Source organism: Micropterus dolomieu, linkage group LG18, assembly GCF_021292245.1.
Source record: "Micropterus dolomieu isolate WLL.071019.BEF.003 ecotype Adirondacks linkage group LG18, ASM2129224v1, whole genome shotgun sequence".
Classification (NCBI taxonomy): domain Eukaryota; kingdom Metazoa; phylum Chordata; class Actinopteri; order Centrarchiformes; family Centrarchidae; genus Micropterus; species Micropterus dolomieu.
The window spans coordinates 29631963-29649183 of NC_060167.1; the positions used below are offsets into that span (position 1 = coordinate 29631963).

At 40.9% G+C, this 17221-nt stretch overlaps 1 protein-coding gene across 1 annotated transcript in view; it reads right to left on the minus strand.

Annotated features, from left to right (window-relative positions):
* The window catches only part of suclg2 (succinate-CoA ligase GDP-forming subunit beta), a 118116-nt gene that overhangs the window by 65040 nt on the left and 35855 nt on the right, over positions 1 to 17221 (minus strand). The window contains exons 3-4 of the mRNA XM_046028941.1: positions 3097 to 3196; positions 6 to 96 (exon numbers count right to left, since the gene is read on the minus strand). Of these exons, the coding sequence (XP_045884897.1) occupies positions 6 to 96; positions 3097 to 3196 (191 nt within the window). The remainder of the gene's footprint in view (positions 1 to 5; positions 97 to 3096; positions 3197 to 17221) is intronic.

A 17221-nucleotide genomic window follows, 5' to 3' on the forward strand; every position in this document is an offset into this window, starting at 1 on the left:
CTCACCGTTTTCACTTTCACTCCATCTTTCGGTGTCTGTTTGGTAGTCAGGTTGAAACCCAGCATCTTATTAGCCAGTTCACCAACCACAGCAGGGCTGAAGGACAGAGGTTACAGGTCAAACAGTATCCTGTTTCAATCAACAGTCTTAATTTTTTTAAAAACAGATCACTGAGAAGCACACAGTTACAAAATGAAAGATGAGAAAAGAAGGTAAACTTAATAGTAATAATATGAATAAGTATTTGTTTCTCTGCAAAGGTTTCTTCAGCTGAAGAGAGATATGCCTCAGCACTTTCTGGGCATTAACACTAGAACCACCAGGGATTTGTGTGTGATTGTGATTATTTCTGCTAAACATTGCTCAAACACACTGTGTGTCGGCACCATGGCTGCCATGGCAACCAGAACGTTTTATTATGTTTGCATTGTGCCTTCACCATGCAGGTCACTCTCCTCGCTCTTCTGAATTTGTGAAGGGCACGTCCACAAGCAGTGGCTCTCTTGATGCAATATATTCACCGCTGTTGTAGATGTTCGGGTTAAAAGCAGCATACAATTTAGAAGAAATTATTGACCATTGCAGTGTTTTATAATGTACAATAAGAATTTAAGGTGTCCTCCAGCTTGTTTGTTTTGGACTTTCACAATTACAAATTGTAAATTTAAAGGGGCTATATGTAGTTTTTTTAATGACATGAATCACTTTTTTATTGCCTATTTGTGAACGGGTTGTAACTTCACATAAAAATGAACTGTTCGGCGCCTTCCTCATTTTTAGTAATGGTACAAAGCAAGTGTGGAGCAGTTTGTTCCTGAAACCAATAGTGATGCATGGCGGGGGCAGCCAGCTAGATTAGCATGGATCCGATGTGGTTGGCTTTGTAACGTTCAATTTAGATTTATTTTCGTTACTGATGTCGCAGTAACTTACGTGACCCACATAATATACAATAATGCAACATACAACACAACAGCAGAAGATCCATTCAGTGCAGTACTTACTGCTGTCTAACTGTTATACTAAAGTGTGGCGTCAATCTCATTTATAATATTCAGTCTAGCTCACTAACCAATATCATTCAATAAATTTACCTATGCTCACATTTCTGAGCATCTGGTGAAAGATACACAAATAGTTATTGGAAACCCAGTCGGTGAGCTAACACAGACGTATCATGTCGGCAAAATGCAGTCAATGTAAAGTTGTCATGCAACAAGCACGAGGCCACTGAAAACGCGATAACCGCAAAATGGTATGTAAATTGACTTGACAGACATGCCCCGAAGGTAACAATATATGTAGCTACGTGTGAAAAAGACTCAGTCAAACTAAAAAATTAGTTTGCTTGGCAATGTTGTTGACTAGCACCCAGCAGCTAGCTTTCTCAGACCATAAAGCTGCTGTTAGCGGCTCACTGTGCAGTGAGGTGACAGACACAGACACTCTTACTCTGCTATATGGCACCATATTAATACATTGATGAAAAATGTCATAATACTGCATACCGCGCTGTTGAGCCCCAACATATTACTGCGGGAGAAATTACTTCACTGCGACAGCGCTACTACATGGCTCCTTTAAATGTCCAAATGAAAACAGGCCTATTTATTGAAAAGAAACAATTCTAATCTATTCCAAAATTCAAAGTAGATTAGTACATAGTACATTAGGAAAAAAATTATACTGACTGCAGTCTATATATATACTATATACTCCCCGCAGGTCAAAAAACACACGAGTGAGCCACACTCTCTCTTGACAGGACACACTTGTGTCAGAGGGAATGGCTACTTTATACTAGGTCTATTTCATAAATGTTTATCTAAGCTACGATTGATAATATTGGGCCTATTGGCCTTACGTTTTATATCTTTCATTATAATTGGAAGTCATATGTAGGGCTACAGGCAGTTTGAAAAAAAAATAGATCATGTAACTAAAAGTTAGAAAGCTATATAGCCTATATTATATTGGCAAATGAAAATTAATGCACATGTGACATTTATGCATGCTTACCTTCTGCAAGTGCATCGCTGTCATATGATGAACCATCAGAACAAATCGCTCAGTCTTGAAACCCTCCCTACCATCAGACTCCCCCACTTGCATTGAGTAAGTCTAATGCCTGTTTTGTAATAGATAAAAGGTGCTGCCAGTAGCTACATCAGATACTTTTAGGAAAAGTCAAAGACTTGAGGACTTGAATATTTTATTGAAACAAAGTTACATACAATCGTGGGTAAATTTTACCCGTTGGTGTTTCTAGCGTTAAAGAAACTTATTCTGACAACACAGCTTTTGGAGACACTGTGGTACATCTACACATCACTGTGAATGAACCTCTACTTTTTCTCTCTGTTTAAAAGCAGCCCGCATGCTGCTACTGTAAGCCTGCTCTGGTTTTGTTCAGTGAATAGAAATGAAGCAAGGGGTCGTACTCATCCTTTGATAGATGAGAGGAAGGTGAACTGTGCACTTATGTCACTGTCTGGGGATGATGAACTTCAGCATATCTCACTTTGAAAAAGTTTCCGGCCATTCTGAACCGTGAAATAGGGTGACGATGATACATGTCCGGGACAACTGTCATAAATCATGTTTTTGCCTTTAAGGCGGCAGTAAGTGGTAGGTACCTTTACTAAAAAGCACTGGTTTAGTACATGAAAACGTGGTGGTGGGATACAGTATCTGAGCATCTCTTTGCACAAAAGCACCAGATTTCAGTGTGAGCCTTCAGTGGAGGAATACACCCGTCACACTTTGTAATTCTAACCTAGAACAAAACATACCTGAGCAGCAGCAAGAAACCTAACAGAGGAAAACTCAGTATGGGGTGCACAACACTTCGGCTGACCTTAAAAAATATATTTTCAACATTTAATTGAGGGTAGTTGCTCGAAAATGAAACACCAGAAGAAAGAAAAAATGTTTATTTGTAGCAAACGTAATCCTGAAAGTTTCAGTCCCTAGGGAGTATCTTCAGAGAGCTCTTTGAGCCCGTTCACTCTAAAAGCTGCTGCCGTAGAAGAAATAATATGAATCTTATCTCGTACAGTACCTCACAGTGTTAACTGCACAGGGGGGCATACTTACTCCTTTGTTAAGTGCACTCCACCTTTAAGGCCACTGTCAAACACACCCTTGCCTCTGCCACCGGCCAGAATCTGAGCTTTCAGCACGATCTCCTTGGCATCTGAAAGACAGAGAGATGGATTGAGAGAGAGAGAGAGAGACTAAAGGAGGGAGGGAAAGATCGAGAAAGAGAGGCAGAACACCTAAGGCTCAGCACCTTAAATGCCCCCTTGAGTCTGCTACTTATCTGTCTTTCTGATTGAAGGAAGGAGCCAAAGAGGAAAAGAGAGGGGTAAGTGTGATATGTGAAAAGATTTTGGGATTATGCTGGCAAAGAACGATAGTTTACACTCTAGAGCAGCACTCATCCACGTATACAGGAATGTACATATTGAAATGGACATAAAAGATCTTCTAAACAACTATAAGGATAAATGTCAATCAAATTTCATGGTATCAAGGCATTTAATTCAAAACCATAAATATGAACCTCATGGTGGTGCTAGCTAAAAAGTCATGGGATCAACAAAGTCATCAGGATATTTGGTCTGGGAACCATGACTGTCTGTACTATATTTTATAAAAGTCGCTGGCCAGAGATGCAGCACCAGCTAGTGGCAGGTGGCTGTGTGGCAAGTTAGGCAACTGTTAAATGGCTTTGTACATATTTGTACATATAATAAAATATTAATAATTAGTTCAACAAACCAGTGTTTCTGATGTCAACTAAGCAAGGGTAGCAAGGTTTAATTGACTTGTTGGTTAGTGTAGCATACCACCCAAACACAATATTCACTTGAACTATTTCATTGGTTTGTTTCTTTATGACTGGCAACTTGTTACAATCTCAGTGCAAGAAGGGAAATAAGTAACTGCACAACTGCTGACAACTTTCACATGACCTTGCCCCAATTATACAGTATAACCACCCTGCATCCCCCTTGCCATCACTGCCACCTTGCAAGAACTCACACATCAGGAGGAGGCCCCTCAGCTGTCTATTCAGCATCCTGCCCACAATCTCCACTTGATGAAAGATGGTCTCTGGCTAGGTTATTATTATCTAGGTGGGAGAGTTCAGCCATTGACAGGTGGCTGCCATCAGGGTGGGAAGTGGGTGGTAGGGAGAGTGGAAGGGGATGATCCACCATGCAATGGCTAGAAAGACACCTTGACCTTGAATGCTGGAGACAAGCTCCTCCCCCTTGACTGTGAAAAAAAAAGCTCTACTAGCAGTGTGGAGAACGTCTAGACAAGAGCTGCTGAGCCGAGCGAGCCTTAAAACTCTGGCTGTGCTGCTGCTGCTGTAGCAAGAAAAGGACCCTGAGAAAATAGCCTCTGACAGGATGGCAGGGATTAAACTAACACTGCATTAGTGAGGCCTGTTCTCGGTGGCGACTCAAAGGCTGAGAGGGGAGAAAGAGAAGGGAGAGAGAGAGAATGACAGAGTAAAGGTGTGCTCACATGCAAAGGGCTTTGAGAGGAGTCATAAATGAATAAATATGTTAATAAAAAAAACGCTACTGCACAAAATTAAAAAGAGTTCAAAGCAAGATGAAATAGGGTGTCCTGCGGGCATGTGCAGCAGAGAGGGACGGCAAAGAGGAAATTACTTTTGCTTTAAAGAAGAAAAAAAAAAAGGAACAAGTAGAAGAACAAAGATGTAACCCAATAGGGAGATTGCATTGTTTGAGGTGTGGAGAAAGGTAAGAGTATTGACACATTGATGAGGACCTTAAAAAAGCAAGATATGGTGTTAAAGTGAAAGTATATTAAATATATTAACAGGAATGTAATGTGCCAGGGAAGGTAATGGAGTGAGAATGAGGCAGGTGTTCATTCCTGCTGCACTAGTAATTGATAGCAAACCTGCTTATTATGCGGCGCACAACAAGATATTGTAGCAATATCAGCAATTACGAATGGGCAGTGAAAGAGCAATATGCTGATAACAAGAAGAACCTTTATGAAAGAAGAAACAAAACGAGACGAACCGAAGGTACAATGTGATAAAATGCATTCACACTGCATCTCAAAGACTGTATGATAAAAAAAAAGTCCACCATTCTCACAGAAAAAACAACCAAATTATCTGGTTAAAATTGAAACACCGCTCTCTGCTGAAATACATGGAGAAGATAATGATGTCCTCAAAGATCACAGTGAACACAGTGCATGGTAAAGAGCAGGGCGACCATTATCTGGTAGAATGACAGACATGAGATGGCCTCTAACACTCAGACAAAGATTTCTCCCTAATGAGTGCAGAACGGAGTGGGAGTGGACAGAAAAGGAGTAGTAGTATGTAAAAACTGAGACAAGTGATGCTTTTATGTTCGACCCAGACCAAGGAGAATGACGGGCATATGTGTGAAGTTAATCAGTAAAGACACCAACGAGCGCTGTTGGAGAGTCAGAGCTTAAGGTGTTCATACAAAAAATGCAATGGGATGGGTGGGGGTGGGGGGCGTGGTTGCATAATCAGTTCTTGTATTTGTATTGGAGAAATATTTTCATCTCCATTTATTTTCGATATCTTGGGGACACAGGGGAGGAGATTAACATCGCACAACATCTCCAATCACATCACACGCAATCTCAGTAATGTGGTCATCATCCTCAGGCCTTACTCATTTCCCAGTAATGAGTGCAAATCAACTCCCAGTCTGCCAGTGACAGCAGTTGGCAAAGAGGATGTACTTCTACAAGCAGTGTCTCATTCACCCCCTTTCTCTCTGTGCACTTTTTAAAGGCCTGCCCCCCCCCCCTTCCATGTAGCCCACGGGTGGCCAGCAGAAGAGTTAGCTTTGGTCTGATATTTAATTAAGCCTTCGAGGCTGTGCCACAAGGGGGTTTGCTGGCTGCTAAAGGACAGATGCAGGCTCTACGCCAATCCACAGAGAGTAAGATGTGGCTACCATCTGCATGGAGAGAGAAAAAGATCAGGGCGCCCCTCCCCAGCATGCACGTGTGCTGTAATGAAAGTAATGTGGCAGCTAAACGGAAGAGACTAATCAAACTCTTGGGAGAGAGGAGAAAACAAACACAGGCGCACACCGCCACAATCAAACACCAGAGAGAGCCTGAGCCTTCCTATGGATAAATGCCATTAACGACAGAGGAAAGAAAAATTAAAACAAAGAAGAAAGACCTCTCAACTGTTAGCATCTGTGCTCATCATGACAGTACACCTCCTGTTTATGATGCAGAAGAGTACTGATTGCTGCCAAATAGGTAGAAATAAAGATCTTCAAGTTAGTCTTGAAGACCATTAAAACAAATGATGTAACCGTAATTATTTTTTCCCCAGTATTTTTGGATTTAGTTCCAAGCAGCTGAAATATAATAATTCTGGGGTATTCCAGTATTATAAGTAGAAAGAACAACAATCTGTGCTTCCATTCCCTTCCATCTAGTGGCACATGGCGTGTCTTTAAATAACTTCAATTATGTTGTCAATTGCATACTGATAAGCTACAGAAAGCTATTGGAGCACTCAGTTCGCCACAGGGCTCTGTGTCACATGTGTGCTAACTGATATTGAGAACAAAGAACTCATAGCCTACTATATAGCAAAGTACCATAGGCAAGGCAGGATATTAATAACTTAAAACAGACCAAATATTCAATAAGCTTTACTAATTGCATACCCAGAAAACTGAATATGTGCATTCAGTTTTCACTTGCATGTGTATAAAAAGGTCAAGTTAGGCCAGCACTTATTTCTGTAGAATTTTCAGTGTAATAGCCTCGCCAACACATTATGTTTTAATTACACTTTGGCACAGGCAGGCAAGTTAAATGGAGCAGGTCATTGTTTAAAGTTTAGACTCCTCGTGTGATGATGTTTAACCACAGCGGTAATGCTGGTATTATCTAGGACAAGTTCAGCATTCCATAAACTTTTACCATTTTCAATCCTGCCAGATTACGAAAAAGGTCAGACAAAAAAATGGCACTCCATTCATGCGGTGATGGCAAGTGAACCGAAAAGGAAATGTATGAAAATAAAACCTTCAGTTTTTTTCCCCAACTTGACATATGATGGCCTTGGAATTCTTAGAGCTAAATATGTTTTCCTGTTCAGTAGGGTTTTAAAAGTCAACAAACATTGATAAATCCCAACCACGCTTTGCAAAGTCTTCTCGCTACTGGCGCATCTGTAAGACGAAATGTTGGGAATTGTATAACAAGGGACAAACAAACCGATTTAGACACAAAAAGTCAAAGACGACAAAAATTTGACCTCTTTGTTCACTACAACTAAATCCATCATTACCATCTCCCCGTCTTGTCTGGTTAAGGCCACCGTCCCTGTGTCCATCTCTGCCTCTAATGATGCCATCTCAGTGCTACTCAGCGGAGGAGAAAATCAGCGTCCCGGTCCGACAGTGGCACCTCTGTGTGACACCTCCTCCAGTCACTGCTTGCATGACTGCCGAGTCCTCATTAGAGGACAAGTCCACCTGGCTTTCAGACATAGAGAGCACTTCTAATGACATCCTGAGATGGCCCTGGTCTCCTCTCAGTGACAGAGAGGTGCAGTTCAAACCCTTGGCTGAGAGTTTTTCATTGCCATACAACCAGAGGGGTGACGGTAATGATAATGGTGTTGTGGAACGATGGGTGCTAAATGACCACGGGGATGTCTGTAGGGGGAAATCATTTGTTTGAGAACGAAGCCTCTGCAAAGACATTTACTTGTATCAAGCCACATCAGGAGATAGTTAACTAGAAAAATAGCCTACTACCTCTGGGTTGCAGACAACAGAGTGTTCCAGAAAATCTCCATAAAAATATTTTAAATAAGTGAGCAAGAGTCTACACAAACACAAGCTGCTCACTTCTCATTATTGACTGAATATTTTACATCAGTTCAGCATGAACAATAGCAGAAAACACTATTCTAAAAGTTAGCAGCATCTGGTGCTGCTGCTGTTGATGATGCACTGGTGGGCAAGAGGTCTACTTGCAATACCATTTCTACTATTTGAGTAATGAAGTGTGCCTAATGGTTGGAGGTCCCAAACAAAGCACAATGTCTCCACTTCCTAATGCTGAAATTAACTTAACTCTTAACGCCAACATGACTAGGTAGCCTTCATTTATGCAAAGTACCCTGACAACAAATAATACATGTTCACTTCTACTGGCACGGTAGTATCATCCTAATACGATATGGGACGTGTGAGAAATAATTCCACGTCTCACCCGCAACATGAATAGGTTAGGGTGCGAAATGAGGAGGTGGAAACACTAAGCTGCTTACAGAAATCAGCTCTTTGAGAGACAGGCCGCTTTACCCTGCAAAGCCTATTTACAGCTGTTAAGACAATTTCAGATGCATGGCTTTTTCTTACCAAACGAGAGACCTAAGAGCCAGCTAATGTATGGGATGACACCAGGTCCTTGGAGAGGCCAGCGTAATGTGTGTCTGTGTCTGAACTTTGGTATTGTCTATGTGCTTCAGTGCGTTTGAGCAGACTTTCAGAATTTCTGTGCATGCAAGTGTGAGCAGTTATCATACAGCCTACACTGAATGAAGCTGGTGCAGCGTCTGTTAGTGGGCCGCTGTGCCCGTGTTGATAACCTTGTGTTTCAAACCAGCTCCTCCACATCTTCTCTCGTGATCGGGTGTGTGTCATGTTGGCAGGTAGTGGAGACAGGACAGAAACCGCAGACTAACATCTGTCTTCCTGTTTGACAAGCCAGCCCTCTGAAGGGACGAGAGCTGTTCTGTCCATCAGCAGCAGCCCTGCAGGGAGTGGGGTGGCGAGGGAGAGATACCTGCAGTGCACTCCAGCTAACTCCCTGCACTCAATTATTTCCCCTACAATGTGATCAAAGTGGCAAATAAGGACACTGAGGTACTGCAGTAGTACTACGATTATTTTGCAGGAGGGAGGGGGATAAATTGAGGGGTGTTAGGAACTACAGACAAAGGAATTGACACAGTGGATAAGAGAGAACAACTACAGACTGAAGTAAACGGAGAATGAAACAGAAAAAGTGGACAAATCGGCGAGAGCATAAAAGAGATAAGAGATGAGAGGGACTAAAACAAAAGAGACAGGAAAGGTCAGGATGTGTGGGTAAAATGCAGAAGAAAGAGCAATGTTGTTTTGACTTGACATTACCAGATAATAGCTATGTAAATGGACCTCAACCCATTTATGTATTAGTTATTAACATAATACTTGTTTCACACCCTGGCCACGTAAACAGCAGCAACATGGTTAATGGTTGTAAATTTGTCAAGTTATTTTCTTTTGTTAGTGTGCACAGACCAGATCAGTCTCATAGTATACATAAGTAGTTTAATACCCACATTTTCCACACAAATGAACAAGAAACAGCACTGTGAATTGAAACAATCTGTTATTCCATAATTATGTAACTCTGTTCTTTTCCAAACTGCACATTTGCAGAGTACAGTCAACACAAGGCTGAGTACTGTGTGGTCAAACACAAGATGACCAAGTGTCAGTAGTGTTAAAAATAAGTCATCTCAGGGAAAGTGGAAGTCAAAGGCTCGAGACACGAACCAATCAACTCCAAACACAAGCCTCTTTCACATGGGGGCTTGTGTGTTGAGAAACACAATGTTACAATGTGACAGTATAAAACTGACAGCATCAGAGCATAGTGAAGTAAATGTGCAAAGGCACACCAAACACACATTTAATGGCACATTTTAATGTGCAGGGCATCAGTTCAAGTTTGTTGATGTGTGTCTGTAAAGGTTTACCATTTAAACCCACACATATAAACACACAGTGCCAACGCAACTCATATTTTCCAGAGTCGATGCCAGTCACTGCTCATCTTGACCCCTCAGCTAGTACATTGGTACTGGTACTCATACTGCTGTATCTTTACTTCAGTGAGAGCACATCTTCTGTGATGTTAGCGCTGTCACAGTGGATGGAGAGAATCATACTGTTGAACTATAACAACATTCTGACCTCCATGACCCCTGGTCCTGGCATTATTAAGATAATATTAAATAAGAAGTTGGCTGGCAAGCCATTGCTTGGGAGATGGTTCTTCAGCAGAGTAATCAAGTAAAACTAAAAACTCCTGAATCCATAGCAGGACTCAAAATTCACATAAATGTATACTATGAATGAAGCTCCATTTGCTGTACTTGTCTGTTGCTGATTGCCAGCAAGTGTTTTCTTGTAAGTACACTTCTTCTAAATTGCAACCACCAAACACTTTCTCATCTAATTCTGACAGTATTGCCTCATTCCCACTGCATGGTATGGCCCGACTCGCTTGGAACGATTCTTTTTTAGTTTTCCATTGGCAAAAGTTGTGGATAGTGCCTGGTTCATTTCTTGGTACAACTTTGGACGAGTTTCCAAGTGAGATGATCTAATACAGAAAGGTAGAGTTAAAACACTGCAGACCACTGATTGGTGAGAGAGATTAGAATTGTCACATGTGCAACACGGGACATCCTGCACAAATCCACCATCAACAGCGACCGCAATTTGTTTTTTCACTTAACCCAGATTTTTTTTCATAATGGCAGTCTGCAAAACCAAGCCGTGGTCAGTTAAAGATTGAAATCACAGCCGAGCTACCATTGTTTACATTGGAGGTGACAGTGGCTTGCTGATGGAAATGGAATGTCAGAAAGTAAGAGCATGAAGATAGCAACAAGTGACTGCAGCTGCATATTCTTTAGAAGCTCAAGAACCCATTGTATGATCAGTTCCCTCAATAGATGAGCAGCTGCATTGCTGACCTCTGTCATGTAGACCAACGAGAAGAGGACATGACATGGGTTCAAACTGGTGTGTGTACGCACACAAATGCACAAAGCTCTAAGAGGGTCTTCTTATCCCTCACTACTTCTGACAAAAGACATAAGTGCAAGGGCCATGGTTGAGCCAACTCAACGCAGCACTAACTGCTACTGTCAGCGCTTTTCACCAGAGACTCATGCCTCATTTTCTGAACGGGGGAAGATGAAAGTGATCTTAAAAGGCGCTTGAAGTGTTGAAGTGCACAAGGCAGCTCTAGTGGGGACTGTGAATTAGAAGGGAGGGGATGCACAGTAAGGAGAGGTCTGGCCATGTTCCATGTTTGACAGTAAGATATATTTGTCTGTCCCTAGTTTAAAAGGAAGCGTCTCCCATGTATCCATAAGGTGTGTCGTACAGCTAGGACTTTCCTTTTTTCATTCAAAACACTAGTTAAATGGTGGGTATGTCTAAACATTTTCTTAGTCATTAGTGAGACAGGGTTGGTATTACACACTGAGAGTCAAGCATAACAATATGATGACAAAGGACCTACAACACTGTTATCCAACTCCAGCTACGCAAAAATTGGAACTGAACTGGAGTGAATACACAAAAAAGACACACAGAGGGAACTCAATTTGGGAAAGAATATCACTGCATTGCTTCTTACAAATTCACTGCTCAATGAAGCATGGAATAGCCTTAATAAAACATGCAATTTAGGGGCAGTATTATCCAGATAATGGCTTTATCCCTGAGAAAGTGTTGGGACACAATGACATAAAAGAGGAACTGAAGCATGAGTTGCCAGTGTGCCACAGCAGCAAATCACTACTCATCTCCCAAATCAGAGCTTCAAAAACTCTTTTGGATCTGTAAAGTCCTTCTACCCTGTACGTCTTATACAAAAGAAATTAATAACCACATGTATAGAGGAACTGAACATAATTTTAGCTTAGGTAAAATCAATCATATGTACAGAATAACCCATTTATGGTCAAATATAGTTGCATAGAAATTGGTTCTTTTGTATTTTGGCAAGCTCTTGCATGTTATGTTTAGTATTTTCAATTCAATTGGTCTTTATTGGCATGGAAAACAGACTTTACATTGTCAAAGCAAGTGTGAAAAAAAAACATGTACATAAACAGAATAACTGTGCTATTTAAATATATTGATATATGAACAGACAAGCAAAATAAGATGAGACTTGAGTTTGAAAATACAAATACAGTCTCTATCTGCAGAACAGGCCAGTGAGTATGAACATGTTAAACTAAGCTAGAGAAATAAATAAAATGCTACTAAAAAACACAAAGTCTGATCAACAATTTTCAATCAAATTTAATTAATTCAAATTAGTTTAAACATAACCTAATCCTGTACTATGCTGTAGAATTGACTGTTCATTTGCTGTGATCTCTGCTACCTTGAACTTCAGATATGCTGCTGTGGTAATGTCACTGTAAGGCAGTTGCCTTTTTTAAAAAAGGTAGCAAACAGCTTCATTTGTATCCATGATTTTCCCATTGAATCTAAAACACTTCCACACAACTTCTCAGATGGATTATCCGTTCAGCACGGCTTGTTAGTTTCCTCCATGTTGCATTAACAAAGACAACCATGCAAGCCTACATTGGTTTACTAATGGGATAACAGAGTATGGAACATATCAGAGTGACAAATGCCCGCCGCTCGAGTACAAGGCCTGACCTATTATACTTATATATAGTATTTGGTATATAGTAATTTACCAAATATAAAGAAATTTCCCAATATTCAAATGATAGTGACTACCCTATGTGTTCATTCAAAAATTAGGTCTACCCTGAAATAGTGGTAGACATCTGTGCTTAAAAATGAAAAATCCACCTACAACAAACAGGTGTGGCCTTCAAGCTGCCATAATAATGGTCCTTACAAACATCAAATATGGAAATGTTCCGTATTTGTATAGCACCTTTCTAGTCTTTTCCACCACTCAAAGCGCTTTTACACTACATCTGCATTCACCATTCACTCACATTTATACACTGAGCCTAAGTGCTCAAACAGAAACTAACATTCATACCCTGGCGGAACAGCCGACCTTCCGAATAACAGGCAACCCACTCTACCTCCTGAGCCACAGCCGCCATAAAAGCAGATGTAGCTTCAGAGCATCAGAGCACCTCCACTGGCAAATAGGCCAGTCAGGAAGGGGGAAAGAGGAGTATGAGGGAGGACTCGGATAAGATGCAAATGTCTTGCATGGATAAGGAAATCTTCAGAATGAATTGTGGTGATGCCCGTAGTTGGGAGGAGCATTCCTATGACAGATGGTACAGGCTAGGCAGTGTGTTGTGTTAGTGAAGAAGCATAAGGTACTCTCTAGATGATCTCATCCACCAGCGCCAAGCCCAGACGGAGGTGTAAATGCTTCTCAGCATAATGCCAGAAATGCCAGAGAAAGTGGCACCACTGATATCACCAGCACAAAAAAAAAAAAAAAAGGATGAGCCTGTGTGTTATACTATATCTTATGTGACTTCAGCATTTTATTCCACAACCTTACTAATACACCTTTCTAATGTATCACCACTACTGAGAACTGAGCATTTTATAAATCAAAATCACAATCACACCAGTGACATTCACCATAACATGTGTCATTCATGCATACAATTTACTTTTAAAATAAATTCAATCATCAAATAGCTCTTTCCTCACATATATTTTCACAACTGAGGAAAAGCAAAGATGCAATAAATTGCCTCTTATTTCATTACTTAAAATTGAGTTTGACCATTAATTTGTCATTGGATTATTTCCATACATCTATAGTACACTGAAGTGAGGGAAAAGTATGGAAAATGTTAAAAACACATACCTTCTTCAAAAATCAGAAATATGTAGGAATTTAAAGTCCTGGCCTTCTATGACACTGGGTTCTTCCTTGGCTCTGTGCCGCACTGTCACACTGTAAGTGACGGGGAAATGCAGTGGATTACCACTGGAGTCCATGAAAAGAGAGATCGAATTATCCCACCCATCTCATGGTTTGCTTGTGCATGCCTCCACTCCTCGGCTGTTTTGCTGCAGGTTGGGTTGCTGCAATGTCCTCACACTTTCAGCAAATACTGTGCACCGTGTTGCCTCCGACTTCAAACTGGACTTTTTATGCGAGGATCAAATTTTTTAATAAGATGTGTACTGATATTAATCATACACAAATTTGAATCAGATTTCAACATTGGACAAAACCAAAACCCGCCACACGGTTTGTGATGAGGGTGCTAGATTGTCTGATGGTGTCAAGCTGGCTGCTTTGCCAATATAGTATACAAGATATTTTAAACCACAAATCAGCTGAATGGGCATTTATTCTACAGTTAATATATGCACTGAATCTTAAACTATCTAAAATGCTAAGGACACCCCAAAAAGACTAACACTAACAGCAGACATTGCACAATACACTTGCCACACAATGCCAGTATTGTGTGGAAAGATGCTAGCTCCTGGTTTACAGTGACATCCGTCTCAATTTGCAGATCACAGACCACATACATAGTGGGGGGTCTGAGCTGCCACAGAGACCAGACAACTATATTAGCAGACTGAAAACAATCACTTTAAAGACACACAACAACAGTGTCCTTGGCCTTGAGCAACTTTTATTTACACATCATCTGAGGCACAGTGGGAGCCACATTGACTTGGCTTTAAGGGCTCTTGACGATCCCCAGTAGCCATAAAAGTGTCTCTCATTTCTGGAAAAAAATAAACCACTATATATAGCATTGCCAAAAAATGTTTTATGTTTTCAGTGCAGCAACTGATGTTTACCTCAGCCAACTATAAATGTGAGCTCTTTCAAGCACACCGACTTGAGACAGCAACGTGCGGCAGATTGAAACTGACGGAGAAGCATTTGTCAGATGAGTAGATTCTATAGATCTCTTTCTTGCACTCTCCCTTTTACACCATCACAAAAAAGCACAAGCAAAACCAAATCTGCACGCCTGCCTACACACACACACACACCTGCCTCATCAATGAGGTAATGTCAAGGTAGCTCTCTATTATTCAGTAAGCCAACATATCAAACTATCTCTCTAATAAGCACACATGAGATTTGACAGCCATGCATAAAAACTGCTCTGTTTACACTGAATATTCATAGCCGAGTGAAATAAATTAAAATGCTTCCTACCTCTGTTAATTGTCATTCTGGCAGTGTGGCGGTGCTAAGCACAAAGAAGTGAAAAAGAGCACCAGAGGTAGGCTGAGGTGAATGAGGAGTGGGAGAAATTAAGGCAACTTTAAAAACTGAAACAGAAAAAACAAAGATCCAGAAAAAGTAATTGCAAAACAATTTGTCAAAGTAAAGTCAGGAGGATGACTACAGTAAAGAAGGACAACATACTCCGAACTCATCTGATATGAGGGGTTCATATACACAAGAATATGTTGCTCCCATTCATCACACAGGCTCAACATGTGGTGAATATAAGAATCCAAAGCAATGTTTTCTTCCATCGCTGCTTTGTCAATGAATGATTGCCAGGGGAGGCAGGAGGCATGGCAGACATGAAGGGCTCTTGCAGCAAGGAATGGGAGGGAAGATGTGGTTTTGATTTAGAATTCAGACTGAAAATCCATCAAGATTTGCTCAACAGATGCGTCTGTCAAGCAGGGGCGACACACAAAGTGGACTGCATAATCACATTCTCTTTGACTGTAGCGGGGCACAGGTATGTGTATATGTCTGTGTATATTTGTGTGCATGTGCATGGCCGTGCATATCTGCTTCGAAGGCAAAGACAAAATCTATATTCATTACTGGACTTGCCCTGATATCTGAAAACTGCTAGAAAGCAACCAGGTGTTGCATTGTATGCGTGTGTATATATATAGAACGAATACTGTGTGCGTGTGTATGCGTGTGTTTAGCCTTTGGAGTGGGAGACCTGGGTTCGATTCCAACTGTGACACGTCCACCACTGTGTCCCTGAGCAAGACACTTGCTCCAGAGGCGTGTGACCTCTGACATAGATAGAAATTGTAAGTAGCTTTGGATAAAAGCATCTGCAAAATGAATAAATGTTAATTTAACTGTACAACTAAGAATTATGCCTTTACATTTAGTGATTTAGCTGACACCTTACCATTGCTAGCCTTCATCTCAACTAGCAATCATGATTTACGTTAAATGCTAAGATTATCTGCATTATCTAGCACTTATTTAACTTAGCTAACTTATTTTTTCCTAAACTACAAGGATCATCTATTCAACTGCGGTTGACATTTTGGTTATGCAGGATTTACTTTCGTTAAGGGCATTGTAGAGGTGGATCTTCCTCACATTACCATTTTCCTCTTTTCTGTTTGATGATTCTGCCGGTGTCAAAGGTCAGGCTGGAGACTGTGGGTGTTGAAAGTGAACATCAGTTACTATCTATTTCAGCTCCACCTCCGAAGTCTTAAAAGTCAACATGATGAGCGAGCGTTGAGCAGTTGCGCTCATCAAAGCCTCGTGCTTGCATTTGTGCAACAGGAACAGAAATCTTGCCTCGCAAGGAGGCTCTTCCACTTGCAGATAGTGCCCAGTTTTTATGTACGCAGGTTTTGAGACAAATTAAATGCCATATGTTACCAAGTACTTGCGATGCATGAAGTGTCAAAACCTTTCAGGTGACTTCCTAGAAGAAGTTCTTGCTCCATTTCTTGGGCTGCCGCCTTCTGGTTTGTTGGTTGGTTGATATACTCTTGTCCAACCAAATTCTCATTGGTCGGACAATCGCTGGTGTTACTACTATTTACTTCATAAGGAGAAGGCTGATTCTTAATCCATTATTTCCAGGAGCAGAAGGGACATACAGTGAGGAAAATAAGTATTTGAACACCCTGCTATTTTGCAAGCTCTCCCACTTAGAAATCATGGAGGGGTCTGAAATTGTCATCGTAGGTGCATGTCCACTGTGAGAGACATAATCTAAAAAAAAAAAATCCAGAAATCACAATGTATGATTTTTTAACTATTTGTATGATACAGCTGCAAATAAGTATTTGAACACCTGTCTATCAGCTAGAATTCTGACTCTCAAAGACCTGTTAGTCTGCCTTCAAAATGTCCACCTCCACTCCATTTATTATCCTAAATTAGATGCACCTGTTTGAGGTCGTTAGCTGCATAAAGACACCTGTCCACTCCATACAATCAGTAAGAATCCAACTACTAACATGGCCAAGACCAAAGAGCTGTCCAAAGACACTAGAGACAAAATTGTACACCTCCACAAGGCTGGAAAGGGCTACGGGGAAACTGCCAAGCAGCTTGGTGAAAAAAGGTCCACTGTTGGAGCAATCATTAGAAAATGGAAGAAGCTAAACATGACTGTCAATCTCCC